Source organism: Falco naumanni, chromosome 1 (genome assembly GCF_017639655.2).
Source record: "Falco naumanni isolate bFalNau1 chromosome 1, bFalNau1.pat, whole genome shotgun sequence".
NCBI classification, from domain to species: domain Eukaryota; kingdom Metazoa; phylum Chordata; class Aves; order Falconiformes; family Falconidae; genus Falco; species Falco naumanni.
In genome coordinates this window covers 92,623,310-92,651,220 of record NC_054054.1, presented here as the reverse complement: position 1 = coordinate 92,651,220, position 27,911 = coordinate 92,623,310, and the positions used below count along the sequence as shown (strand labels likewise).

The 27,911-nt window shown below is 43.6% G+C and overlaps 1 protein-coding gene across 5 annotated transcripts; it reads left to right on the top strand.

Moving 5' to 3' along the window:
* Window positions 1-1,082: 1,082 nt before the first annotated feature.
* ASCC2 (activating signal cointegrator 1 complex subunit 2) lies at window positions 1,083-27,911 on the top strand. Of its 5 annotated transcripts, none has more exons than XM_040606820.1 (19): window positions 1,083-1,171; window positions 3,466-3,565; window positions 4,615-4,773; window positions 5,109-5,279; window positions 7,016-7,145; window positions 9,086-9,153; window positions 10,810-10,920; window positions 11,825-11,937; window positions 14,005-14,079; window positions 14,630-14,737; window positions 16,314-16,382; window positions 17,115-17,189; window positions 17,482-17,668; window positions 18,210-18,424; window positions 20,060-20,179; window positions 23,917-24,141; window positions 25,879-25,987; window positions 26,549-26,625; window positions 27,148-27,911. In XM_040606820.1, the coding sequence occupies exons 2-19, from the start codon at window positions 3,485-3,487 to the stop codon at window positions 27,314-27,316; spliced, it is 2,262 nt and encodes a 753-aa protein (XP_040462754.1). In that variant the 5' UTR covers window positions 1,083-1,171; window positions 3,466-3,484; the 3' UTR covers window positions 27,317-27,911. The 5 variants fall into 5 exon arrangements, with proteins under 5 accessions (XP_040462754.1, XP_040462745.1, XP_040462726.1 ...); XM_040606811.1 differs by having other exon boundaries at window positions 1,150-1,171; window positions 3,470-3,565; XM_040606792.1 differs by lacking the exon at window positions 1,083-1,171 and adding an exon at window positions 1,185-1,239.

Here is a 27,911-nt window from a genome sequence, read left to right as displayed (position 1 = left end):
ATGTTTGAGAAATAGGATTAATAAACATTTCATTGAAAATTTAGTAATTTAAAAGGTATAGCAAAAGAATCGTGAAAATGGCAGGTTCCAGACAACCTGTCGTGACATTTAAAGTAGCACCCTAGCACACAGGAAAGCCACACAGCCTTTCCACGGGGGAGCAGGGCAGTGCTGGCAGTGTGCTGGCAGGGAGAAGCAGCAGCAGTTGGATTCTGCTGTGGAGCAGAGGGAAACCCTTCGGAGCTGGGGGAAACCCTTTGGGCGTGTGGCCCACTCCCTGCTCCCCTCCCGGGGGTCATAGGCATCCCCCCAGTGCACGCAGCTGCACGGTGGGAAGTCAAAACACCCATTATCCAGAGTTTACAAGTGCTTGGGTGGGGGGTCGGGAGCTGGAACCTCCGTGCAGCCCCGTTCCTAATTAGCTACATGACAGAGGGCACCGTGTTTCTTTTTTTTGTTTTGTTTCTATTTTAGGCTGCTTTACCATCTAAACCTGGACTCTGGCCTAATTTTAGCAGGAGTTCCCTGTGGTCAAAGCAGAGAACCGAGACATGTCCGGCCCTGCGTCCCTGTTCCAGCATGGCGTAAGCATCACTAACGTCAGCTGTTCTTAGTATCAACTGCACTTGTATTAATTGACAAGAATTACACTTGTCCTGCAGAGTCAAACTGTAATAAGTCATCTCCCTAACGAGGAGCCAAGGCTGTGGGAGGGGGTGAGGGGGCTGCGGGAGCTCCAAGCGGTGACGGCCACGCAGTCCCTCCCGGCAGCGGCACCAAGGGGGCCGTGCCACCGAGACAGTAAGCTCTCCGTTTGAGCAAAGGCGACTCAATTTCGCTGTCCGGTTTCGTTCCAAAGGCAGCGCCGGTCTCCGTCTCGCAAGGCGCCGCTCCGGGCGGCAGCTGTACCGACAAACCACCGCTGTGCCTGCGGCGGGGCTTGGGTCCGACCCTGCCCGTTGCGTTACTGCGGCACAAGGCGGCTGGGGCGCCTCCGCGGCACCGAGCCCCACCACCCCCGGCCCGGGCCCACCGCCCCCGCGGGCACGCAGCGGCGGGGCGGGGCTGGCCGGGCTCCGCCCCCCCGCCACTTCCGCCCGGCACCGGAAGTGCTGCCTGCCTGCGGAAGCGTGGTGGTGGCGGCGGGGCTGCGGCGGGACGGGGCTGTCCGGTAACTGGGGCTCCGCTGCCGTGGCGGGGGCTGTGCGGGGGCGGCTGGGCCTGGGCCTGCGCTTGGGAGTTCGTGGCTGCCGCTGGGCAGGACGGCAGGGCCTGGGCAGGGCCCGGCGAGCCGGGGCCCATCAAGGGGACGTGGCGGGGTGACGGCTCCGAGTGGTGTGTGGAGCGGCAGGGCTGCGGCTGTTGTAGGGCTGGCGGGGCCCCAGGGGGCCGCAGGGCCTGGGGCCGTTGGAAGCAGCTGGTGGGGTGCCGAGGCCTGGGGCTGGTGGTGGTGGCTGGAGCCGGGGCTGGGCCTGGGAGGTGGCTGTGGTGGCATACGGGTGGGAGGGTGTGCAGGGAGGTGTGGGTAGAGCTCAGTTTGGTGCCTCTTTTGGCAGTAGGGGTAGGTGCCTGCTGTTGGCTGGCTGGAGGTGCAGTAGCAGGAGAAATCAGCACTGGTGGTGTCAAAGGAGGTAAAGGGCTGCCAGGGCTTTGGCTGACTCTTTAGCAGTACATCCAAAGTACACTTCTGTTGTTAGAGAAGCTGCAGTGTCACACCCTTTTGCTGCCAGCAGTGCTGTGGTGGGTGCCTCGGCCCCAGCAGCATGCACCTCACCCTGGTTGTGCCTTTGTCTGCCCACCTTGGTAGGTTAGGAGGTACGGGGCAGAATGTTGCTGGCACTGTGGAAATAAGTCTCCCTGGCAAAAGTCTGGTTCATTGTATTCTCTGTTGGGGCTGTTCGGCTCTTATGCTGTGTGCCTGAAATCACAGAGTATGACAAATGAATCATATTCTTGTAGTTTACCCCAAACCTCTTGAGGACAAAAGCATGTGATAGTGATCAGGAATAATTCTCTGTTGAGGATATCACATACTTGGGATTATTCTCTTCTCCAGATGAATAAGCTTCTGGCTAGAGGGCCTCCCTCTTTCAAGATGTTTTTGACTTGGGCTGGAGATTTGATGCTTAGCAGGCTTGAAATGAGACACTTGACGTATTTTTTTTCTTGTTGCAAACACATGCTTCTATGTGCAGTTTTCAAAATTACTCTACAAATTTTAAAGAGCCAAATTAAGTATATGACAAGAATTGAAAAAACAAGCTTGGCTTATTCTACTAAAAAGTTTTTGGGTTTGTTTTTCAAAATAAATTGTTTATCATAAAAACTTGGACATGTTCTTGTCAGTATTCTAATCTTAAAACTCCCTTGAAAAGACATAATTATTTTGAATTTGCTAAGCTGTGTGTATTGACGTTGCTCTACTGTAAGTTTGGGGGTTGTAATTTGAACTGTATAATCTTAGATGATGCAATTTTTGCTTGAATCCATAGGTGACAAATTCTCTGAAACTAAAAATGTTACTCTCTCACTTGCTGTCTAAACTTGCTCCTGAATCAGTATTGTTCAGCTGTAGAGACACTTCTCTTTTAATTATTATTCTGCCCAGGTGCTGTGAATGCAATTAAATATGCATATAAGGAGACATGTGATCTTGGACCTTAACAAGAACATAACTTTTTGGTACCATTTTGCAGAAATCATAATACTGGAAATCCCCCAAGAAGTTAAAAGCTCAGTTAACCTGCAGCTTTCGCTTTTTGTTAATATCTGAAGTGCTTTAACAATGCACGTAACATACTTTCTTTTTAATTACTCTGATGTTTGAATTACACTTAAATTCAGAGAGTTAATTGAAATGTTTCTGAGCCTAAAAATGCTGTTGAAGATTAAAACGTGGTTTTGTGAGCACAGGGGAATTGGCAGGGGAGAGGAAGGCTGTGTTTTGTAGGCTCGCCCTGTGTACATTGTCTGGAGAGTACTGAGTGGTTCTGCCACGTAAGCACCAAAAATATTCTTTTAATAGTACGTTGGCAGGATGTGTTTTGATTGCCTCTCCAGTTTATGCTGTCAGAAAGTAGACTGCAAGCATTAAAAGAGACTGCAAAAGGAGAGAGTTCAGCCCAGCCTTCCAGGAACCAGATCTAAACATCAAGCTTCCATGTTAAACAGTGTCCCAAAATGCTTTTTGTTGTCTTGGGGGATATCTGTGGCCTCTCGGTAAGGAGCAAGGATGAAAGTACAGCGCTATGTTACAGGTTTCTTCTGAGGCACGTGCAGGTGGCTCTTGGGTGTTCCCTCAAGGTTTGGCATTTGGGTGGTGTATAAATTGCTTTGCATAGCTGTATTTCCAGCCACTGTGTGTATGTGTGTTACAGTAAGGCTGTAGCCTCTTTTGTTATGCTTTTGGTTGACTGACTTTGTACAATGCACCCTGTGCTGCCTTTGTTTTTCTGTTTGCTGAAGACAGGACCAAGTCATCGAGATGCCAACATTGCCTCTGGATGAGCTCCAGCTGACAGAAAGGGATCCCAAGTCAGGGAAGCTGAGAACTTTACCTGCACTGGTGAGCTGTGTTTTTCCTAAAAGCCGAACAAGATCTTTAATAAATAATTGTCTTATGTTGAGGCACAGGCAAAACTACCCCTTGGACCAGAGTATGATGGAATTTGCTTAGCTTGCCTGTTAAAGAAACTTTCTTTACATTTTAGTACATTCAGATAGTTGAGATTTCATTTACCCACCATCCAAAAAAAACCCAAGAAAACCTTACTGTGTTCAAACTTTGTAGTAAGCTGTGTTCTCCCAAAACTACTTATTCTTTCAAGGAACAGTCCTATTAGTAATGTAAACTTTGCTGCAGCAGAGAGGATGCTTTGGGAGGAGTTTTTGCAAGCTCTGTGTGAAGTTTAGCTCTGACCTATAGCACTGGGATAAGTCCATCCACTTCACACCCTGTGGCTTCAGCTTGGTGAAATAAAATTAAATCCACAGTAACTCTTTTCTCCAAGAAATGAGAAGGCATAGAGAGAACGTTTTGGGCGTGTTGCAGAAATGGGCCTGCCGTTAATGCTGCTTGCTCATGAGATTTACCCTGGGCATACGTGTGGATGGAGGCAGAGCTTGAAGCTGCTGCTTGCCAGTCAATGGGATTCTCATTCTAGGGTGGGAATATTTGTGAAAGCCTGTTCAGTAACCCTTGGGAAAGGTAGTGAAATGTTTCTTCTCTGTATTTGGTGGTCTTGTCAGTTTGACTTCGTGGACTGTTGTGCAAGAACCAGTTTGGAGGAAAAAGAGCGTGCAGGCCATGTTTCCAAGGCATAACATTAAGCTGTTGCTGTTTGTTTTGAAGTTGTGGGAGGATTGCTTTGCAAGGCTTTTGGTTAATAGAATCCAAGGAGCAATATCTACCAAATTATAAAGGTCTGAAAATATTGCTGATAAACAAGGATACAAATCCACTGATGTGTCCTGTTACCAGGGAACTGACTGACAAATTGTATTAAAATGTAATTTTGTGTTTGTTTCCTAAAATTCAGTGAGCTGTGCAAATGGTAACTGGGCATTGCTGTCACTTGTTCTGTAGTTTTAATACAGTGTCTTGGCTTTCTGCAGCACCCAGAAATAAAAGCAGATCGGTCTTTTGTGCTGTACAGACCACCACCTGTTGTCAGAGACCCTGCTTTAGTGGAAGAATTCTTGGAGCGAGCAAAATTCATTGCAGATGACCTGAACTGGCTTCTGGCTTTGCCTCATGACAAATTTTGGTGCCAGGTAATAGTTGTTTTGTGGACACTGAAGAAAAAGCACGAACAATCTAGGTGGTGGTAAAAGCCATGAACTTTAAATCATTTTCATAAAGACTTGTATATGCTCATTATGTCATTTGTCAAGCATTTTAATTACCACACATTACAGTAAAAAAGTAGTATTTCTGTATAGATTTTTCATTGTGGATTTTAAGAGGTTGCTTGTATTTGATGCATGTGTGCGTCCTTTTAGCACTCTTAAATTTAAAAGCAATCTAAAACATTCAACTGGGCTGCCCATGAGTGGCAGCCTATGAACATGTGACATTCTTTCCATTTTCTTGTCTTCTGTTATGTAAGGTAATATTTGATGAGACGCTTCAGAAATGTCTGGATTCCTACCTGTGCTATGCCCCTCGCAAGTTTGATGCATTGTTAGATTATCATCCGGAGGTGACTGACATGCAGAAATGCCTTCATCAGAGTGTCTTCCTGACTTTCCTCAGAATGTCCACTCACAAGGAGTCCAAGGTAATTATTTCTTTGCCTTGCAGATGCTCTGGGCTGTATAGCTTAGGAAAAAAGACAATTAGAGATATGTATCCTGTTTCTTGCTTGCATGTCCAACTGCATTCCTCTCCCTGGCTATTTTTACCAGTCTGTTTTTCTGTATGGAGATAATCCTTCAGCTCCGAGTGGTTATCTGAACTGTATGATGATTTCTTAGGAGGGTGACCTAGGCAATCAGCTAAGTAATAGCAGGTTAGCCCTGTGTGTTGGCATGGTACATCGCTGTAAAAGGAGGAGCGAGTTGGCCTTTGTACAGCTGCATGGAATAGAGACTTTTCAAGCCACCAGTAGCTGAGTGTTTGCTCCCTCAGTGCCACTTCCTCTGTGCCACGCAGTGTCGCGTAATCTGTGCTAACACTTGTCTCTCCTTGAACTTTCCCCAAGTTTTGGACACACAGTGAAATTGCTCTAAATTACTGTTTTCTTGGCATCGTAATTGAAAGCCATACTCAGCCCTAATTGTGTGAGTGCAACTCCCATCAGGAGCTGTGGAATTTTCACGAGGCCTTTGGGCAGGATGAGTGGGGCACCTTGTGGTTTAGCAATTATTCCCTTGATATCCTCATTGCTTCTTGTTGCATTATTTACTGATTTATTGATTGTCTTGATTACCACAATGGTGACATTCATGACATTTTGAGGAAAGGTCTTGGGAGAGGGAGTTGGAACGCTGGGGAGGGAACAGGCAGAAGGAATGCTGGAGCCTGAAGCTGGCACCACTTCAGCAAAAGTACTCGACACCTCTATGGTGTCTTTCATTCCAGGATCTGATTAAATCTTACCACTCCAATGAGGCAGACAAGCATTTGAAACCATTTTATAGCTGAGTAATTTGAAGAGAATGAATAGTCTGTTGTCATGCAGGCAGTCAGCAGGAGTTCTAGAAATTCAACCTAGCCAGCATAAAGCCCTGTCCCTCTGCTTTAGCAGGGAAAACGTGCATACTACCTTTCACTGTGATTGAAAACATTTGCTATCATAGGCAAATTTGTCTCCTAAAAATCCAAAATCTTGTTTTAGCTTGCATGTTTCTCAGTGTCAGAGATGATGGAATTTTTGTCATCTAGAATTTTAGAAGAAATTCCTTCAATGTTATGAATCACATGTTTTTGACACAGTGTTCTAGCAGTCAGGGTATAGAGCTGCAGTTCCTGGGTCGTCTTCTTACTTGTCACTGATGCAGTCATCTTTGGTGCCTCAATTCTACTTTTCCAGGGTACCGATAATCTCAGGCAATAAAATATATATATATATATGAAAAAAAAATATCTGTATTTTCAGTGTCAGTTAAGCTGTTCCTATGCCTGGTTACTCATGCCTCCTCCTGAGCTGAGCCATTCTTGTGTCAGCTTGGCTGTTTGGCCATGTTGTGAGCCAGGTCTGGGAACTGAACAAGCTGTAGGTAGCTTTTTGTTTTGACTTTTAGGTTGATCGGTTCACTTCATGGTGCGGCCTGGCCCTGTGAGTGGTGAGAGGCCAGTGGGGTGGGTGGGGTGCTGCCAGTGACAAGCAGCTGGGTGTGTTGGGATGGAGGGCTCTGCCGAAGCTGGTATTAAGCGGTATTGCTGCCTTCTATGAGACAAAATCCTTAATACACCTTTGAGAGATGTTTTTACAGGTCTCGTTATAATGCTGGAGTTCTTGCAGAGTAAGATATGAATTATCCTTAAATTACTTTTTTTTTCTTTTCTTTGTAGGATCACTTTATCACGCCTTCTGTCTTTGGAGAAATTATTTACAATAACTTCCTATTTGACATCCCTAAGATTCTGGATCTCTGTGTGCTTTTTGGGAAAGGAAATGGTCTCCTGCTCCAGAAGATGATAGGTTAGTTAAAGCCAAGGAACAGCTTGTTGCATTTAGGCTTTTGCTTACTTGTATCGTGGCAGGTGATGAGTAGGTTTTTATACCAGTGTTACTGCTCTGAAAATGAATTTTTCAGCAGTAACTAGAATCTATAATTTCTAAATCAGATTACTTTTATCTTGGGAACTTCATTTATGTCAAGGAAAGCATTGTGTCTTGCTGCTCAGCTGTCCCGAGCTGGGCTCATGGCATTAAGCATGAACCACAGCTCAGTTATGTCTCAGCAGTTATTTCCCATGCCTATTAAATGTGTCCTCAGCCACTGTAAGAGGACCTCGAGGGTTCTGTAAAATCCTGGTAGAAATGGCAAGGGGCAAACAGCTCAAGTCCTGGGCAGGGAGGTAGTGGGGTTAGAAGATGGGTTACAGTCCAGCTGCTCATATGAGTGCTTTTGTTCCCAGAGTTGGAAGCCAAGTGAAACGTGCAACATGAGGTAATCACTGGTCTATGAAGTGGAAAAACTTGAAATTTCAGTGCAGACATTGATTTATACAGTGCCTTCAAACCACAAAGCGTTTTAGAGCACTGCTTAAGCTGTTCTTATCCCTAGATTTCTCTGTACAGTCTTAGTGACAAGTGCGTATTAAGTAATGTCTCAGCCTTGGACGATAGAACCTGTGTAATGCAGACAGGGCATATTGGTTTAGCTTCTGTATTTATCCTGTGCTCTCTTCACAAGGGAACTGCTTGTGATCTTTAGCATCCACCTGAGCACAGATGGAAGAGCACCTAACCTTGAACGAAGTGAGCTCTTCTTCCTAAATTCTAACCCACTTCGTCTGCAGTTCATGTAACAAATTTGTTTCCTTTCTTTGGTAGCTATTTTTGTCTCATTTCCAAATTGACTAACGTGAAAAGTGTTAGAGATCATGTGATGCAGCCAAATTTCCAGACCAGCAAAGCTTAGATAAAGCTTAGATAAACCTTTGCATTTTTAAATCACTTTATCCTTTTCCAGTAATTTCCACTCTTAAATCCATCTGTTGAGTCTCAGAGGTGGAAAGAAAGAATGATAAGATAGGTATTTGTCTTTGAGATGTGAAGCTTAGATTATCTGGGTCTTAAAATGTTCTGAACAAGACCGAAGTGAATGAAACCTCATTTGAATTATACATATGCTCTGGAGTGCAGCACAATAATGCTGCACGCAAGTGACCAATGATTTGCTTACCTGGTTATTTGCATTATGTTGTGACAGTAATGGCATGAGCGGTTCTGGTGTGTAATTCATAACTTGATAAACTTTAGATTCTTCTCAGGGTATAAATTTTTCTGAAACCTGTCTCATAACTCTTACCCGTGCTCTGTCCTTGCTGGACAACTCTGTTAATTTTCATCATGTGAACAGTAATTCACAGGAAAATAAGCGGCTTCTGTGCTTACTTGGTGAAGATTAATGGTATGCCATTACTCAGTGGAGTATTTTGTAAAGATAATGAAGTCCTAGCAATATAATAGCAGGTATTACTAAAGCCTCATTACCTTTAAGAAATATTCTGCAGAACATTTTCCAGTGTATGCTGAACTGTTATCAGTAATTAAAAGTCAACTCCAGTTGTCAAATAAAGGACCTAGAAATGTTCAGTGATAGTATTTGCATTATTCATTGATTCAGCCTCTGGGGCATGAATCATCTAGCATCTCGTTTGCTCTGCTTTGATGAGCATATTCTCATTACTAGTTCTTTAGTTGCACTGAAGAGTTGATGGGCCAGCTTTACAGGAGTACGCCCTGTGCATGCATTGAGAAGTGAGCCTGTGCCCATCTCCTAAATGGTTATTAGCTGTATCTGGAAGGGAGGTGGTCAGTGATGGTACAAGTACATCTTCTGGTGCGAATTTGCTCGTTGGCATGAATGTTTGAATTAATGGGAAATGGTGTGCTTCCTCCTCTTTTCTCAGAAAATATCTTCACTCAGCAACCAAGTTACTTCAGTGACTTAGACGAAACTCTGCCCACTGTCCTCCAGGTACTGCTTTCCTGCTTGGCGCAGGGCTCAGAATTCATCTGGAAATGTGGTATAGCTTGGAGGGTGGAAGGGAACAAATGTGGTCATAGGCTGGCAGAATGTGTTTGCTATTGATTACTTTCTGCAGTTTATGCTTTATCTAAAACTATTAATGATGACCATTTCCTGTTGCCTTCCTTCAGCTTCTGGCATTCTCTGCAGTTATTCTCAAGAAATTTTTGTTAGGCAGTTCAAAAAGTATTCTTTTTATCAAAAGGTGTTCTCTGTAGGGGAAGCATTGAAACTTAAGCCAACAAAACGGAGACCATGAGAAGTAGCAGAGACTTGGTGTAGTAGAATGAGTTAGCATTAATACTGCAGGTTCTCAGGAGTAAATGAAAATCTGCTGGAAGGGATGCATTGTTACTATACAAAAGCTATTTAGCACCTCTCCATGTCTAAGCTTTAATTTTTATAAGCAGCATTCATATTCCCCAGATTTGCTAAGCAGGATTTACATATAAGCTGAGGAGGAAATCATGGTGCCTTGACATCTTTGTACCCTGAAAGTGTCATGTTTATGTCCTCAAAAATCTCACCCATGCATAAAAATAAACAAACCCAAGACATTGTTTATCCCAAGATACCTGTAATGTCACTTGAGTTTTTGAAAGCCGATGTTCTATTTTTTTTTTTCCTCTGTGTTAAGAAACTGCTAGAGGTAAATCTCAGAGGTGATACTGTGTTTAAAAAATATTCTAGGATGCAAGGCCAAACCTTCAAATGAATTACTGGGGACAACAGCAGAGATGCTATTTGTTTTTTGTGATACACCATGTTGGAGCAGTTTCTCTGTTTCTTTACTGTGTATTTTAGTAACCATTGCAGGGTGATATCAGTGTGTCTCAAGTGTAGGTATATAGCAGCTCAAACAAGGTTGTGTCATTACTGACTCATCAAACTATTCATGTGTTTACACTGTCACTGAAAGGAGTTGATACCTGTGCAGGTTTAGAAGCTTATGTGCCCTGTAGAATAGTAATATTAACCCCTAGTATGCAACTTGAGTACCTTTAGCCACCCATTCACCTATTTCTGGGAGGAGGGTTTGACAAACCTCTCAAGGTGCAAATTTAGAGGAGTTGCTTTTAATTTGGTCCTATGCCAAAGGTTGTTAGCAGTTTGGAACCTAATTCCATGAGCTTCTCCCCAGATTCTTTGTTTGTAAACAAGAGCCATAAAATCTGTCCTGCTAACCTCAGGGGAGAGGGCAGGAAGACTTTGGGACTAGCTCGTCAGGAGGTGGTGTTAACTTCCCAGTTGCCTCACTACTCCCTTCCAAACAGGGATCCTAGGTGGCCTTCCAGTGTTGGCCCTGCTTGCTGATTTCTCTCACATAGCTAAGGATTTGGATTAGCTGCAATCTCTGTCTCGGCACCACAGCCATATGCAGCTGCACTTAAATTATTTGCAAGTTGCATGGAGTTTCAGAAGTGCAGTGTGGCTTCTCCTGCAGCCTGCAAGAGTCTGTTGCAGCTTTCATCTTGCACAGCTCTGTGCTTTATGGAAGTAGTCCCATACTGCATACGTGATCATAGCAGTGATTGTTAACAAGATAAAGCACGTCCCACTGCTATCCCTTGTCTGTTTTAACACTGTTCTGTTCTCTTGATTTAGGTGTTCAACAATATTTTGCATAAGTGCGGTTTGCAGTGTGAAGGAGCCTCTGCTGAGCCCCAGAAATTGGAAGAAAAAGTAAATGTGACTCCAGGGAACATGCCCCTCCAGGTAGAACTCTTGCTCCTTGCACTTTATTGTTTGTAGTCCTGCAGACTGAACAGTTCATGGAGCAGTATAACCACAGAGGGTCATTCTGTTCCCAAATATTGGTGGCTCATACAGCACATGGTTCCATGTCATTGTTTCACTGTTTGTCATATGACTTGATAAAGCCTTTCCACTGTGAGTTGGTTGCTTTGCTTGTGTGCATTTCAACTGTATCCATTGTATTGTGGGTACTTTTTAAACTGGGCATCTTTTTTGCTTAATCAGCTTATGAGTAATGTAACAGAATATCTGACAGAAGTCTCCACGTAACCTGACAGTGATCATAGTTCATTATTTTTCTTCAGAAATGTTTGTTTAACAACAGTGTGTTGCTGAGGGTTGTTTTTTTTTGTGCAGGGTGCTGTACAAAAGCAGGCTTCATGTCAGTGCACACAGTCTTCTACAAAATCTTAGTCATACAGTTTGTGTGTGGGAGTGGTTACAGCTATCCTGGAAATGCATCCTGCACTGAAATGGACCACTGAAATCATCCCTTTAATTTCTGTGTTACTGCTACACAGTGTGTCCAGCCTGATGAAGAAGAATACTATTACGTGGAGGATATATTGAGGACAAAGCAGCTGCCCAAAACAGAATATGATGAGGATTCTTATAATTTCACAGAATCTTTAATGAGAATGAGAAGTTGGGATTGCATTATAGGTCTTTAAAGGGTAGTAGTAGTAGACATCTCTGCCTCTAGACTCAGTAATGTGTAATGTGTTTATAATTGATAGCAGACTGGCTTTGTGCAGTCAGGAAAAAGGCTTGGTCTGAACATCATGTGTCCCTGTTAGTGAGTTACACTATGCTCCTAGGAAAACTTGTCTGGCTTTTCTCGCAATAATTGCTTTTTCTCTCTCAGGAGCTGAAGGATATTGTGCTGTACTTATGCGACACTTGCACAACACTCTGGGCGTTTCTTGATGTCTTCCCATTGGCTTGCCAGACCTTCCAAAAACATGAGTTTTGTTACAGGTACATCTTGGACTGCAGACAGAGTTTGTCTTGGCAAAGTAAAAATACTGAATCTGCTGCTGTGCCCTGTCCCAGTCCCTTCATCATTAGAAGAGTAGACAGATTTAATGCAAGTAGAGACTGCTAGGTTCATGTGGACAGGAATACAAAACAATAAATAAACGAATATAGGGATGTCTAGAGTTTGTCTGTTATACGTTCGCCTCTGTCATTATCTCTGGTGGATCCTAGAGCCAGGCAACCGTGACAATTTCAAAACCCAGCCAAACAGTACTCGGTGTGCTTTGGAAAGGGTGGAGAGGGATGAGCAGAAAAGAATTGAGGACAAAAAGAGCTTCCTGCTGTAGGACCCGGAACAAGGGAGATAGAAAGTATTTCAGAGTAATGGTCCATCAAGGTCTGAAAAGAAACATTTTTTTTTTTAATGTTATGCCTAAACCTTACTCTAGAGAATATTACTGAGGTTTCACAAAAGCTGAGTGCCTGGGAGAGAGGGCTGGCTTGTCATCATCACAGCTGGGCTGACAGCTAATTCCCTGTCCAGCTCTGGATCACAGTGGTGATGAGTCAGGATGGTTTCAAGGACCAGACAGCAGATTGTGTTCCCACAGAGGCTCCAAGTCCTTGAGTGGCACCTACCCAGCTTGCTCCAGGTGTTTTAAGCCCCCAGATCATCTTGTAGAGTCTTGCTGTAACAGCCTTTGGTTTGGACCAAGCAAGGTGTTAATTTATTGTCCTTATTTCCCCTGTTTTGTTTGCTCGTTAGTGCAAAAAAACACACATTTGTATTTTTCTTTTGTTTCCACTCATGTTGCAGACCTCTGAAGTCATAGCTACCAGTGGTTTATGGACCACAGGTTGAGTAATGCTGCTCTGGGGTGTGTAGGTTTCTGTCCTCTTTGGATATTGTTGTTGAGTTGGTTATTGAAAGAAGAGCAGATGATTGGACTGTGGGTAGCTGTTTGGATTGGCAAGCAGCACTGCTTACATGCTTGGTTACTCAGAGGAGGAAAGCCTTTTGCTTTTAATTCTGCTGTTGATGTCAGAGATGTGCTAAAATGGTCTTGATCCCTGTGCAGTGGGAGAGCAGCAACATTTTCATTACTTCTCAATATGGACTAATGATTGGGTCTTTGGAGTGTGGGGAGGGAAAACTGATTTACATGTCATCTTTCTGGAACCTCTGTGAGTCTGAATCAATCTGCTGGCACTTGCTAATTTCTCTCCCTGACTAGAAGTATCAACCAGTCTCTGCTACATTTGCCTCAAGGATACTCATTTAACATGTTTGGCTCTTAATATCAGACATGGACATAATGTTCCTAATGGAGCCTCCGCTCATCAGTTCAGCTTGGCTTTTGTGCAAAGTGCTGTAAACCATTATTTGTAACATCCAGCTACTGATGAAGCAGTGCTGGCTGTTACTCTGTGAGGGTGTGTCTCTGCATCTCTTGGTGCTCTGTCCCTGAAGGAAAGGGTCTGTGTGGGCTGCCTGGCACGTAAAATATGAAACTGGACCAGACTAACTTTCTTTGTTTCTTCCCTGCCCCGTCCTATTGAAACATCCTCGTAGGCTTTTTGCATATTGGATACCTTCATCTAAATGCCCACCTAGAGCAGAGCTGAATAGCAAGACCAGTAAGACTTTATTGGAAATCGTATCCTGTTTCATAGCCAGTCTTTAGCATGCAGTAAGATAGGGCCATAAGGATTTTGGAGTGGGAGGGGTGTCTTGGGATGGACTCAAGCATATCAGCTCTCTGCAGAATGCAGATTTGTATTTGGGACTCTTCTCAGTTGGGCAGATTGTTCTTCTGTTCAGCAGCATGGTGCTTTTCCAATGCCTACATCTTCAAAGATACCTTGATGATTTCCTTAGAGTGCTGCTCTTTGTCTGTTGCGTATTTGCTTGCTTGTGTTTCAGGGAACAAATAACAAAATGGGGTAATGCTAATGAGTACTGCTAGTGAGGAGAATTTAATGAAATTAACCATTTGATTTTGTCTTTTAGCAAGTGATTTTTGAAACCTCAGTTGACCGTTACTGTTCTGTTGGTCCTTTCTACAGATTAGCTTCGTTTTATGAATTGGCAATTCCTGAGCTGGAATCTGCAATTAAGAAGAGGCATTATGAGGATAACAGGTGAAAATGTCTGCAAAGGCTTGCCTTTTCTTTTCAATAAGACTGTCCCAGGGCTTAGTTAAAAATTCACTTCTTGCTGCTTTACCCACCTCTGTGGAGTTTTTCTATCTTTTTTTATGCTGCTTCAAAGAACTCTGAAGAGATGGCTTTTCTAATTCCAAATTTTCCTGGGCAGTGGGGTGAGTAATGATTTCTTTCACTGCTGTCTAAGAAGAAATTTGATGGGAGATGCATTCAAATTGTAACAAAGCGTGAAAACATGAATGATATTTCTGTGTATAGATTGGTCTCATCTTAAGGCATAGGCTATGTTGGTACAGTGAAGTTATCATGTGTCTAGCTGTCAGGACAACTGGTGATTGAGACCAACTTTGTTTAGAGCATGGATTATCCTTAATGACTATAAAATGGCTTTAATCTCTAATCCTTGCAGCAGAGAAATGATTCTGCTAATGAAATTTCTCCTCCAGAGGGTTAAGTGGAGTAAAGGTGTGTTAAAGATTCAGATTTCTTGTGCTGACACCAACAGTGTCTTTTACTCTCTCTGAAGTGTATTTGCTGATTTGTGGAGGAGAATTTCACATTCCAGAAAGAAGATGATAGAAGCTTTCCACATCCTAATAAACCAAGTCTGTCTGCAGCCCATCTTAGAAAGCAGGTATTGGCGCTTGGGCTCTGTGGTACTAGCCAGTTATTTGATTGCTGTTGTGGTGGGAGATTGTTTCCTCATTTCCAGATTTACTGGAGAAAACTTACAGATACTGCTATTTGTGTTGGGGTTGTAGCCAAAGACTTTGGCTAGGATCAGAAGTCTGTTGTCCTGCATAGCAGGAATTTTCCAGAGAAAGCTATATGATCCAGAATCGGTGTGGTGAGCTGTGTGTTTACCCTACTAGAGTGGGATAATGCTGTGGTCCAGTGAGCTTTCTAGCCTCAGTTTGTAGCTAAGTTGTAAATTCTAATGATGTGTGTAGTCACCTTGACTGAGACACCGTAGTAAAAGTGATGTGGTGTTCCAGATCGCTGAAACAGACGTTTTAAATCTAGATACTGGTGCCTTTACCTAGTTCTTCCTGCCCCGCTCCTATTGTGAAAATTACTCATAGACCTATCAGTTAACAATCTCAAAAAGAAGGCAAATATAACTCTCCTTATTTTAAAATAGAGAAAGGAAGTGACCCAAAATCATGCTGCTTGTTGGGGACAGAGCCAAGAACCTAGATCTTGATTGCAAGGCCAGTGTTCCCTTGGGCTGGTCTCTCTTTGTCTGTACTCGTTACAGGTTTTGTAGATTGCTGGTCTCTGCAGCTGTCATTCTGTTTGGAATATTTCCCTCTTTTGATATCATTAGAGTTTTCCAGGAAGATGAGGAGGGTCTGTTCATGGAATTCCTTATGAAAGACCTGGGTTTGCTTCCCTGACTTGCTCTGTGACCTGGACTCTTATCACCAAACCCATCTGTGCTGTAAATCCAATCCTTAAAGGAGCAATAACAGCCTTGCCTTACCCTTTCTTACCTGAGTATTGCCTTTCAGTACCCACTGGAATATTGAATATATAACCAAGGAGTGTAACATGTTCAGATTCCACAGTATTAAGAACTATATATGCTTCAGAGGTAGTAAACAGCTCCATAAATTCATCCTCGGTTTGATGATAGCTGAGGCTACTGTGAAAACGATGTGCCTGGCTTCTAGAGAAACACCTTTTTCTTAAAACTGGCCTACTGCAGACAGTGTTCTGTCTTGCTGTGAGGCTTGATGCATCAGCAGCAATGGGATGTGTATGCATTATAACAGAAAGGTTGCAATAGGAGTTTGCCTGGCCTATGCTTTTACATAGGTGAGCACATACTTTCTGGGAGGTTCACTGGTATAATCCCAAGACACATAATAAGAGTGCAATTACAAAAGCACTACACGCCCTTTTCTGCTTGTTGCAAGTCTGAGGCATCAAACTATAGTTAGTAAAGTCTGTCTCAAGTCTTGTAATTCTGTGACATGACTTTAGATCTAGCTGGCTGAAATGTTTGCTGAAGCCATAAAAAACCTTGTTTTTGTTTGATGCATTGTTCCTGTGAAAGCCAAAACGTGATCTGAAATCTATTTTCAAATGGGATTTTCCCTTTTTGTATAAGTGTGACTGGTTTGGCTAGTGAGGCAGAATATGGAGATTGTGTGATGCGGTAGACTTACACTGAGTTTTTCACTCTGTTGTGCCATTGTTTTCTGCAGCTGTGAGAATATTCAGCCTTTTATTGAGGAATTTCTACAGATCTTCACCTCAGTGCTTCAGGAAAAGAGGTGAGTCTGGCTGAAAAGGGGCCCAAGGGGAGGGTCAGCTTGCCTTCCTCTTCCATTCTTTACAACAGAATTGCCCGAGACATTATTATGAGGCATTATGATGCATTTGGGAGTTAGAAATCATTCTAACTAGTTGGGAGAACTGCTGTGAGAGGATTTCAGACTGCAGTACAGACTTTATTGTAAAGGTGAGGAGGATGTTGTGTGACGCTGGAGAATGTTATTCTTCACTCTGTTTAATCCAGGCTTTTAAAGTGGAGGATAGTAATTTAGCCATTAGCTACCTTGACAAGTTAGACTATTACTGCTGATCTGTGCTTTTCAACTGGGGTGACCAGACCAGAAAGATGTTAAGTGCTAATGCTGAAGATGCAAAGTGAGTAAGTGGCAAAACTGGGAATTCAATCTTGTCCTTCTGATGATGCTGTCAGTCTGATCATGTTCGAATCATAAACCATATTTTTTGTGTAACGCAGCACTGGGTTACAGGTCTTAACTTCATGAGGAGTGTTGCAACTGGCTGTGATGGCTTGGGGGGAAGTGTTGTTGCAGTGTAATGGGAGCAAAATCAGACATGGCAGTGTGTGCTGGAATCCATTATTGGGTGAGAGGTTATGTGTGTTCCTGCCTGGGCAGTGAGGAAGTCGGTAGCACAGCAGGGATGGTGGTATGTGACAGGTCTGCTGGTAACTTACTGAATTTGACTGATTAAACTTGCTCCTGCATTTTCAGATTTCTCCGTGACTATGATGAGTTGTTCCCTGTTGAGGATGATGTCAGTCTGCTTCAGCAAGCATCCTCTACACTGTATCCTTTGCTGTCACCTTGGGGTTTTGCAGACCTGGCTGCTCTTAGATTCCTTCACGTCAGTGGCATTTCCACTGTTACTGCCTCTGGTTAAGCTACATGAGTGGCCATGAGTGATGGAAAGTTTTCTCTTAAAAAAAAAAAAAAGGGGGGGGGGGGGGGGGATGGCGGCTGGGGGCAGAGGGAATGTTGATGTAGGCACCAACTTGGGAATTGCTGAAAATTGCATAGTTACTTCAAGGTGATGTCTGAACATGTGCGTCTACAAATGTCCTTAATGCTGTCCTCTTAGAGATGAGACCAGGACAGCCTATATCCTCCAAGCAGTGGAAAGTGCATGGGAAGGGGTAGACAGGAAAAAAGCACAAGTCGTTAAAGATCCAACACCAGCAGCAGCATCTAATGGAGCATCAGCAATACCAGAAAGCACTGCTGAGGATGTGGAAGAGCTCGGGGCTGCATATGCATCAGAGGATGAGGTGAGTAGAGCTGGGTTCTGCTCTTTCTGTCCTTACTTCATCTGTGAAGAGAAGATTGGTTTGCTTGGTTTTGGAGATCATGTGAGATTTAGTCTGATTTCTTACCTTTGCTACATTTCAGTGCAGCCCCATGTGCCTTGTAAAATGAGAAACAAAGCTACATATCAAACTTAGCTTTATCTTTGAGCAAATTGCTTCTAACTCCTGTTGGTTTGGGTTTCCTGTTGCTGTGGTTGATTCACATACTGTACTTCATCACTGTAGTTTATGTGCATATTTTTTAAAAGCACAGCTCAGTATTTGAGGAGGGGATTCTCCAAAGTATCCTTGCTGACTCGGGGACAGACAGAAGTAGTTGTGTGCCCTAGTCTGTCTTGTAGACCTTGTGTAAACAACTTAACTGATTTCTCTTCTTTTGACTTCTGTCTTTGACTTCTGATAACCCAGACTGTTGCTTTCCCTTTTTTTAATGTGCATACCTGCCTTCCCTCAGCTGCTCTCTCTTTCCAGTAATGCCACCAATTCTGTTTGATACATGTAGTGTGCCGGTGCAACTGCTGCGCCCATTGCCAAGGTGTCAGGTGTGGAGCTGGACTCTCTGATCTCTCAAGTGAAAGACTTGCTGCCAGACCTTGGTGAGGGCTTCATCCTGGCCTGCCTGGAAGAGTACAGTTACAATGCAGAGCAAGTGATCAACAACATTCTAGAAGATAAACTGGTGCCATACCTGGATAAGCTGGACCGAACAATGCAAAGGTGTGAGATGACTTCTGGCACGGCTTTGATGCCTTTTGGTTTTGTGGGTTATTTAACATCATTCTTACTGAAGATTAGACACTTGTAGAGCTCTAAGAAGTAGCATGTGCATTATCTTGGGGTAGATAGCTGCAGCGAAAGCTTCTCATTGCCATCTGTTGCTAGATTTCTGCCCTTGTTGTGTCCCTGCGAAGGACTGGAACATTCACTGCTCAGCATTTCAGTAGAGCACATACTGGGTTGTGTTTGTGACAGGAGGACAAAAATGCTTGTATATTAAATGCTCAAATAAGAGCCATTCAGATTCCATCATGGCGATGTTGGCTTAGCCTGGACTGGACCATGGAATATTTTGCCTGCAGAAGTTATTTTGTTGCCGAGGGCAGGGTCATAAGTGTTAAAATCCCAGCTGTCCTGCAGGAAAGAGCATCTTCAAAGGAGCTAATTCAGGTGAAATTCAACCTGCAGGGTCAAATATGGTGTTTGACAGGCCACTGTTTTGCAATTGAATTTGAAACAGAGAGAGACTGGAAATGGCACTTCACATCCATTTTCATCTACCATTTGACAAACTTGCCAGGCTTTTGCTTGCTTCTCTGGATTGTACATGGGATGTAGGGTTTATAGCTGGTGGTGGAATTGAGTTGTCTTAGTTTGTCTGCAGCTGCTAGCATGTGTTTGTGCTGCAACAGCAGTTCCTGACTGAGTGTCAGGATGTGAATGTGCTGTTTGTTCACGTTTCATGGAGGAGTGGGCAGACTGTCTCATTGTGGCATTAAAAAAGGAAAGCATCTTTATCAGAAAAATGATGTAAAAAATCTTAGTTTTGCAACAATCTTCGTGCTTTCAGTCAGATCTGCTGACTTTGGCGCAAATGATGTGGGGTGGGCTTTTGGAAGGGTTGTATTTTTTCTGCAAAGCCAGCAGTTACAGAAGATAGGGCAGGATTATTTTTTTCCCTGCCTTTTGCATCTTCAAACAAAACTGTCAGTTCAATAGCAAATGTAGAATTTTGATCACTGCTGATTTTAGAAGTGAGCACAGCGGCATTTTCAGATGCCCAGCTGAGCTAAGAGCACCAACAAAATGAATGTAAAAATAATGGTCTCTTGACTTATAAGTTGAACAAATGTAAACCTGGAACCCTGAGAAAGAATTAAGAAGGAACCATAGGGAGATAAATATCCTGAAATCTACAACAGCAAATTATTGGAATTTTTTTCACCATGCCATTCATCATACTTAGTGTTTGTCTTTACTGAGTCACTGTTTTGAGACCAGGCAGTCTGTTGAATATTCCATGCTGCTGTACAGTTTTACTTATTCTTAAATGAACAGAAGATTTTTCTTTTTGCTTTCTATAAGTAGCTTTAGTTTCCCTACAAAGATAAGCCACAAAAACTGTGCCTTTTATCTTAGACCAATGACGTGTAGTGGTCGTGCATGTGCTGTAGTGTGGCTGTGAAATGAAGGAATTGCAATCTGTGACCCAGTCAGCCAGCGCCATGAAGAGGATCTTGGCATGCTGTGTATGACTTTGAGACTGACAAAGAATAAACCAAGGTCTTAGGAAGGAGAGGGCTTGGTCTTCCTCAGGTTTTATTCTCTTTTTTTATTTTATTTTTTTCTTAACAGACAGCTGAAGCCAGACCCTACTCCTCTAGTCACGTCTCGTTATAATGTTTTCCAGAATGATGAGTTTGATGTTTTCAGTAGGGATTCAGTGGATGTTTCTCGGATACAAAAAGGCAAGCGGTGAGTATCATGCACCTTTAATTAACCCTGTCTGTCAGGAGGAATAAATATCTGCGAACCTGCAAATTTGTTTCTCATACAAACCTCCTGCAGGAATTTGTTGGCAGGGGGTAAGGCTTATCAAAAATGTTTCCCACCTGTTCCTTCTGTTTCTCTGGGAAAGTAAAATGAAATATTATTAGGGGTTTAGTTTCAGTTAGTGTTTTTCCTAATTGGCTTTCCTCTGTATGCTGATAGAGATTGCTCTGCTGAGCTCATTTGTAATGTCAGGCTCTTGCTTCTTGGTCATAATGTTAAACTTGTACTGAACAACAAACCTTGAAAAACAGCCATCTCTATGAGCCTGGGATTGTGACTCAGAACTGAGAATAAATAATGATTTGGTTTAGATCCAAGTGAAGCTTCAAAATCCGTCTGCTTCAATATCCATCTACTTCAATCCATCTGACAACACTCAGTGGCTTAGACTACTTTTGTTGTTCCTGCTGCTGTAAGCTTCCTGCAGAAGGGCATTTACTTGCCTTTCTGCCTAGTTTGGCATGCTGTGCCGTGCCACACTCCATGCAAATTTAGGATAAGGCGTTGCCCTGCTGGCTTCTGTTGATGTCAACTGTATCTCTATAATATGGTTGGCTTGTTTCAGATTCTTCTTAAACACTTCCTCTAACCAGCCAGTTGTGATCGTTACGTTAGTATGTATTTACACAGAGGGTCAATGAAAGTCTGGCTGGAGATTAAACCACATGACCCTGGGGGCTCCTGATTAAGGTTTTGGTTGCAAAGCTGCATCAAACTCTCAGGAGAAAACCCCTTTTGTCCTGAAATCCAATCAAACACCTTCTCAGCAGCAGTGCTATAGTGTTTATACTGCCTCAACTAGGCAAGAAAATTATTTTCTTTCTGGTCAAAGCAATGACTTGTGAAGTGTCCATAGCTAAGAATTCACAGACACAATCTCCCTCCTTTCTCCTCATCATATTGCCTTGCTCAGAGTGCCAGCAGGCACCTTGTCAGCAGGAGCTTTGTGCACAGGCGTGCTTGGTTATCTCCCATCTCTCCAAAGTCTAGCATAAGTGGGTAGCTGCTGCAGCAGCTGGACAAGGCCAGAGAGCACTGTCCCAATTCAGCACAGTGCATCCAGTGTATGGAATAACCCTGCTCAGAGCTCCCTCTGCAGATCACTCAGAGCTTTGAAAGCTGTAAGTCATCCCTGGACAGGGTTGTGGGACCCTGATCCCATGGCATTGCCCTCCAGCTGCTGCCAGGGAGACTGCGTCTTCTATCCAATGGTAACACCACTCCTTGAGGAAGTTGTCATCTCTTCTGCTGTTCTGTTATGTGACCTCTTGAGATTATCCTTTTACTGCTGCTGTTCCTGGTGTTTCTTGACCTCCCTCAGGCTATGTCTTCATTTCAAAATGGTTCTCCCTGGAGGTATTTAAAAGATGTATAGATGTGGCACTTAGGGACATGGTTTAGTGGTGGACGTGGCAGTGTTAGGTTTACCGTTGGACTTGATAATCTTAAGACCCCTTAAGGGTCTTTTCCAACCTAAAGGGTTCTATGATTCTTACACTGAGAACACTCCATGTAGGAGTCTAGACATGTTATTTATGTTTTGAGTGTCTTTTAAAACCTTGAAGCAACTAGGCTGTGATAAGCAATTTACACCTTATGCCCAAAGTTGACCATACCTAACTAAATCAAAGGATAAGCTTATAGTGCTTTGCTCTCTGGGATTTAATGTCAGAGCTCCACATGAATATGAAGAGTGTCCTTTCAGCACTAAAAGTGCAACTTCCTTAGTAGTCCTTGTTCCACAAGCAAGAAGCCTGATGCTTTACCCTACATGTTGGGGCAACAGTTCTCCTAACCTAGTCTGAGATCTGCTTTGGACTTGGATTGCATCAATTTTTCTTTTTTTTTTTTTCTCCTTCTTAAAGTCTTTTGCTCACCAAATTCTGATTGTATTCAGGGCACTGTAGCTGCCGAAGCTTGATATCGCAGTAGTGCTTCACAAGCCATACCAGGTTGCATCCCATTGCGCTAGCTGCTATGCGAGTAAGCATAAGTGGTTTGGGGCAGGGACTGTTAATGTGAAAGAGAAAGCCACACCAGGATGAGGAGAGAAACAAGAATGAGGAAGTGAACATATTAGCATATGTGATGCTAGTGATTCTTTGCTGATCCTGAAGAGTGATCACACATGTCTGTGCCTGTCCAGCCTTAATTGCTAGCTGAATCTGTCTCCTGAAGTCAGAGCATTTCCTGATCACCACGGGTCTAGAAGAGTTATCCCACTGTTTTTCCTGGAATTGGTGTCTGAAACATTTCATTGCAGCTCTTCTGCAGTCATCCGACCAGCTCAACAGGAAAACAATTATCAAATACTCAGTTCAGTCTCAGGTTGAATACCAACAGAAGATGTTATCCCAGCATAGGTATGTGTGAACTAACCACAGGCTTTGTAGGGCATTTTGCAGCTAAATGCAGGCATGTAACAGAGTGAATCATGGAAAAGAGAGGAACCAGGTCTATCCGTAATTGTTACTTTGACTATTTGTAATGTTACTTTGTTTTGAAATTCTTAGTGAAAATCAGGCTGCTTAGATCACTTCCTTGCTGCTTGCTAGTGTGTCACATAAGTCAATCCGTTCTTGAGTCACTGATGGTCTGCCTTGGATGGGTTCTTTGATAATATCCAGATGCCGAATAGACCACTGGTGCATGTTCCTCCTAGAATTTAAGGGCTGCAAGTTGTCCTGTGAATACTTGGCAGTGGAATCCCTTCTTGTTTTACTGTAAGCATGTACTTAGCTGGGCTAAGAAATGGGACTTTGAAGAGTTTATGCTTGTGTGGCTTGAGACACAGCATCTCGAGAAGTGGCTGCTTTTTAATATCTCTGCCAAAATTCTCTTTCTTGGTATTCTTCTCTTTAAAATTACTAATTTACTTGCCTCCTAAATTTTCAAAAAATTGTACATGCAGTGTTTTGAGATAGGTTGAGTCAGAATCACTTGTCTACTCCTTTCCTTTTTCTTTCTGTTCCATTCTTTTCACTGTTAGTTATGCTTATTCTAATCCTTACTTGCTGCACCAGTAATTTTTTGGCTCTCCCCATCTACATTTGTATTTTGCATCTCGCATTCGTAAGCTGAGGTTCTTGACTATAGGAGCATACAAGTCCATGTAGCAGTTACTCTCATGCAGCCCCGGTCCGTGATTTGCAGCTGTGCGTGCTACCGCAGTGAGACGATACTGCAGCATGGTGTTAGAGGGCACTCTGGGCCTTGCAGAGCTGTCTTGTATACTGGAGTCTTAGCCCTGACAGCTTGCCATTCAAGATTCACGGGACTTCTTGTCTTGTTTGGATCTTGGCCAAATTTCAGCTTGAGTGTGATTGCATTTGGCCTTCTGTAAAAGCTTCCTTTCAGTCTCAAATGACAGTGGCAGTCTCCAATTCCTGTTCTTATCTACTGTGTAATCTTGCTGGGCTTCTGTTTAAAAATTACTTTGTTTCAAGCCAGGAGTGGCTGGTTTTAGTAGCCAGACAAACAGCCCTGTTATAAATCAGAGGGGAAATAAGCAGGCTTAGGTAGTGCTTGTGGAGTTTGAGGTGAGATTTCTGTTGCTTCAGCTTCCACTTACTAGCAGGGGAAAAAAGTAACTTGTAGAGAAGGTTTTTACATACCATCTTTCTGTGTCTGCCTCTCTGTTCCCATGCTGTGGAGTGCAGGAGGGAGAAGGAGACAACCAGAAGCTTGCTGAATGACAAACGCCTGATTGCTGAGCAGAAGGAACGCTACAACCAGTACAGTGTGATTGTGGAGGAGATTCCTGTGCAGCAAGGAGAAGCTCAGCTCTACAGAGAAGACTATGAGGATGAGTACGATGACACTTACGATGGAAACCAAGTTGGGGCAAATGATGCTGACTCAGATGATGAGCTGATCAGTAGGAGGTAGGTGTTGTGGCTTCAGTGAATGGGAGGCTGGTGGGAATCACCACCTAGAGTTGTCTTGGCTTGCACAAACCTGCTCTACAGTGGGGTTTCGCTCTGTTTCTCAATGAGTATGTGCACGTTTCAAGCTACCCTTCTCTCTGCTGCTGCTTTCTCTGTAACATGCAAGGAAGGAGATTTGGGTCTGTCTTCTGCTGTTGGTGGGGGGTGTTGCTGTGACATGCACCCAGGATGTTCTCAGGCTTCCACTTTCTGTGCCTGCAGGACTCAGCCATTGCCTCAACTAATCAACAAATCTAAGAGGGGAATTTGCCATTATGTTGAAACTTGCACTCAGCAGTGCTTCTGCTTATAGAACAGCTATCCTGCAGCAGGGGAAAATGGGCTATCTTGAGTAATCAGGATTGGGTGTAGCTGGCCAATGTAAAATAACTGGTTAGCAAAGGAAAACCTCAAAATTTAGAAAACTGCACGATTGGACTTCTCCTTGCCCAATCCCCTCTGACATCTCAGAGTGCTGACACCTGGAATTCAGTCCTTGATGGACTGCACTGCACTCTCCACAATGACTGACAGCTGGAGACAGTTTACTTTTAGGAAGCAAAGAGTTAGTTGGGGATGGGGGTTGTAGAATATTTATTTTAGAAATAGGAGTTAGAGATGGGAAACATGGTGTAAAAGCTGGTTTAACATTTCTGAAAGTGGCCTTTTAAATTCTGATGTATTATGCAGATGTCACTGTTTCCAACCTCAAACCAAAATGCATCTTTGAGGTTCCTTTGTCCCTTTTGCTTTTTTTTTTTTTTTTTTTTTTTCCTCCTAAAGTGTGGTGAGGGCTCAATTTAAATCCTTTTTGTGGTTTTCCAGTAACAGTGTGGCACTCGGGTCTTTTCCCCTATCTCAGGTGCTCACTGCTCCTAGAGAGGCAGTAGGAACATACTAGTGGATGTTGCTGCTGAAAACTAGATCTATAGGTTTGAAGTAACAAAGGCTTTTCTGGTTTTACATTTATTTCTTTGACAGTGGAATGGTGGATCTGAATTCCAACAGAATTTAAGCACATGCAGCTTAAGAAGAGCTATAGGCATGTGGTAAATTCTGCCTCCAGGCACCTTGCCGCTCTGTGTTCAGTAGGATTCATAAAGCTTGATGGATTTCTCCAAGCATTTCCTGCTGTATGAAGCTGGGGCACAGCAATAAAATTTGGGGTCCATGGATAACCAATGACCAGTTGGAGAGGGTTTAGAGCACAGCACTTTCTGAGCATTAATGTTTCTGTCTGAGTTTGAGCTTGAGAGTTTGTCTTTGTATAAAAGATGCTCCTTGACTGGTAAACTAAAGCCTGGCACAGTGTACTCCTTACTAATGCCTTGCGGCTGTGTCTGGATCCCCATCTCCCAGAGGAAGCAGTTGTTTCCTTGGAGAAATTCATTAAGAGGTTTGAGGTTTTTCCTGACCTGCTCCTTTTTTAACTACTATTATTTTCAGTAACAGCTTCATAGTGAACATTCCCCACTGAAGAACATGTGCTTGTTAATTGCCCATAGTAAATGTGTCATTAGCTACTGGGTGTCTCTTTTATTTTTTTTCTTTTCCTTCAGAAAAAGAAGCAATTCCCTGAAATGTGTAGATTCTCATTTTTGAAAGATATGATGCAAACAAAAAAGGGTATCTGTTCAGTGAAATGTTTGTGACTGTACTGTTTTCATTACTTACTCTTTGTGTCTTAATTCTCAGGCCATTCACAATTCCTCAGGTCTTGAGACCTAAAGGACCGGAGGAAGGACAGGAGGAAGAGGAAGAGGAAGAAGAAGAGGAGGAGGAAGTTGAAAAGGAAAGAACAAAGGTGACATTTAGTTTACGGTTGGAGTTGCATTGAGATTTACTCTGCTTTACCTGCAAAGTGGTGTGGAACAGATTTCCTCTTTCAGAGAGTGAATCTTTCTAACAGTAGCATGGAGACTGAGCTGCTTTTCAGAGTGGCTACTTCTGCGGTCTGCTGAACTGTGAAATGTCCCCCGTGTACAGCTATCCACTGCTTCCTAGGCTAACCATACTGGAGCAATGACACTTACTCCATGGAGAGGTTTAATCTCCTTTATTCCATAGACAGACAATGCCAGCAGAACACTTTGAGGGTCACTAATGCTCTGTTGTCATGGATATACTGAAAATAGTGATGCTGATGGTGTTGCTGGCAGAGGTAGGATGTGGGAAGACGTCTCAGTCAGATTTTCTGCCAGATTCTGTGTTAAGAGTCACTGACACCAATCCTGTTGGCTCAGCCAGAAGGGATAATGAACAGTGAATTGACTCTGTTCCATGGTCCAACAGGATCACCTCCTGCTCTAGCCTTTAGCATGATACTGATGAGTTTACTGACCTCTTTCCTTCCTTCCCATGGTAGGACCATTTTGTGCAGGACCCAGCTGTACTGCGGGAGAGAGCTGAAGCCAGGCGGCTGGCTTACCTTGCAAGGAAGGGGTGAGTAAGCGTGTCCCTCTGTGGGGTGAAACCGTGGCTCTGCAGTTAGTAGGTGTTTTGCTGCTGACTGGAATTGTTGAGGGTATACCTGTTCCTTAACATTCCTGTGCATCAGGGTCACCACCACAGTGGCGTCAACTTCTTCACCCAACTTTTACTTCCACAGCTGGTTGTTCTATCCCATCAAATGGGCATATATGTCCCTTTGTCATAAGCAGCAGAACCCTGTGCAAGATGGAATCTTGGAGAGCACAGCTTCCTAGAGCTTGAACCGCTCCACAGGGATTTCAGGACAGCATAATAGCTGATTTTAGCTGACGGATTCAATGTGTAGAACATATTGTCACTGTGTGGCTAATGCTGATCCTCAGCTATTGCAGGAGCCCTGCAGAGCTGGGGTGAGCCAAGGCTCAGTACCTGATGGCTGAACTCCTCAAACCCAATTGTCTCTTGGGATCGGTGTATTTTGCCCCCCAGGTGTGCAGTGTGCTTGCTGTGATGTCCTTTTTCTGTATACTCCAGGCACAAGCACGACAGCTCTGCTGTTATTGGGAACATGAAGGGCCATGGGCAGAACCGGGAAACAGTGCAGGAACGAAGGAAGAAGGAAGCAAACAAAAGCACAAGAGCTAACCATAATCGACGAGTCATGGCTGACAGAAAGCGGAACAAAGGCATGATTCCTTCCTGAAAGACTTAGCACAGGTGTTGCATCATCCCCAGGCCACTGCTTAGGAGGAGGCAGTTGTGTTCTGTTCCCTTGGCACTCCCTTTGCTCGGGGGACTGGATGTTGTCGTTCAGTACCTGGCACCTTGACTCATGTGGAATTGCACGCCCTGTGGGACGGCTGCCCCTTCACAGAAAGGAGCTGCCCTCCAGGCAGACCCTGACTGCTCTTCAGTTTATAGAGAGGTGTATGACGGTGGGCTGCACCGCAGTGCATCGGACAGGCTGCACCAGACATTTTTCCTTTTGTACTATTTATAATTCTGAGAATTTTATTTTCATACTGGCTCCTTGCGCCCTCTCTACAACTCAAGCAAGCTTCCAGGCTGTGCAGTGGGCAGCTGTGAGAGCAGGGCTTCCCTGGAATGGCCCTCAGCGTTCTGCTCCACTGAAATGCCTTATCCTGAAGTACAAGTTGAAGGCTGATAGGAAAACACTCGGGCTATTCCCATTGCTGACAGACACACAGGAGTTCAGGTGAATAAGACCTTATACATTTCTGTCCCTTGAGTGAGACGTGTGAAAACAGAATGTGCAAATAAACAATTTGGATCTTCTA

Coding starts and splice junctions, on each gene's coding strand:
- ASCC2 (XM_040606820.1), top strand. CDS start 3,485: ATGCCAACATTGCCTCTGGATGAGCTCCAGCTGACAGAAAGGGATCCC. Junction 4,774..5,108: donor ATGACAAATTTTGGTGCCAG/GTAATAGTTGTT, acceptor CTGTTATGTAAG/GTAATATTTGATGAGACGCT. Junction 7,146..9,085: donor CCTGCTCCAGAAGATGATAG/GTTAGTTAAAGC, acceptor CTCTTTTCTCAG/AAAATATCTTCACTCAGCAA.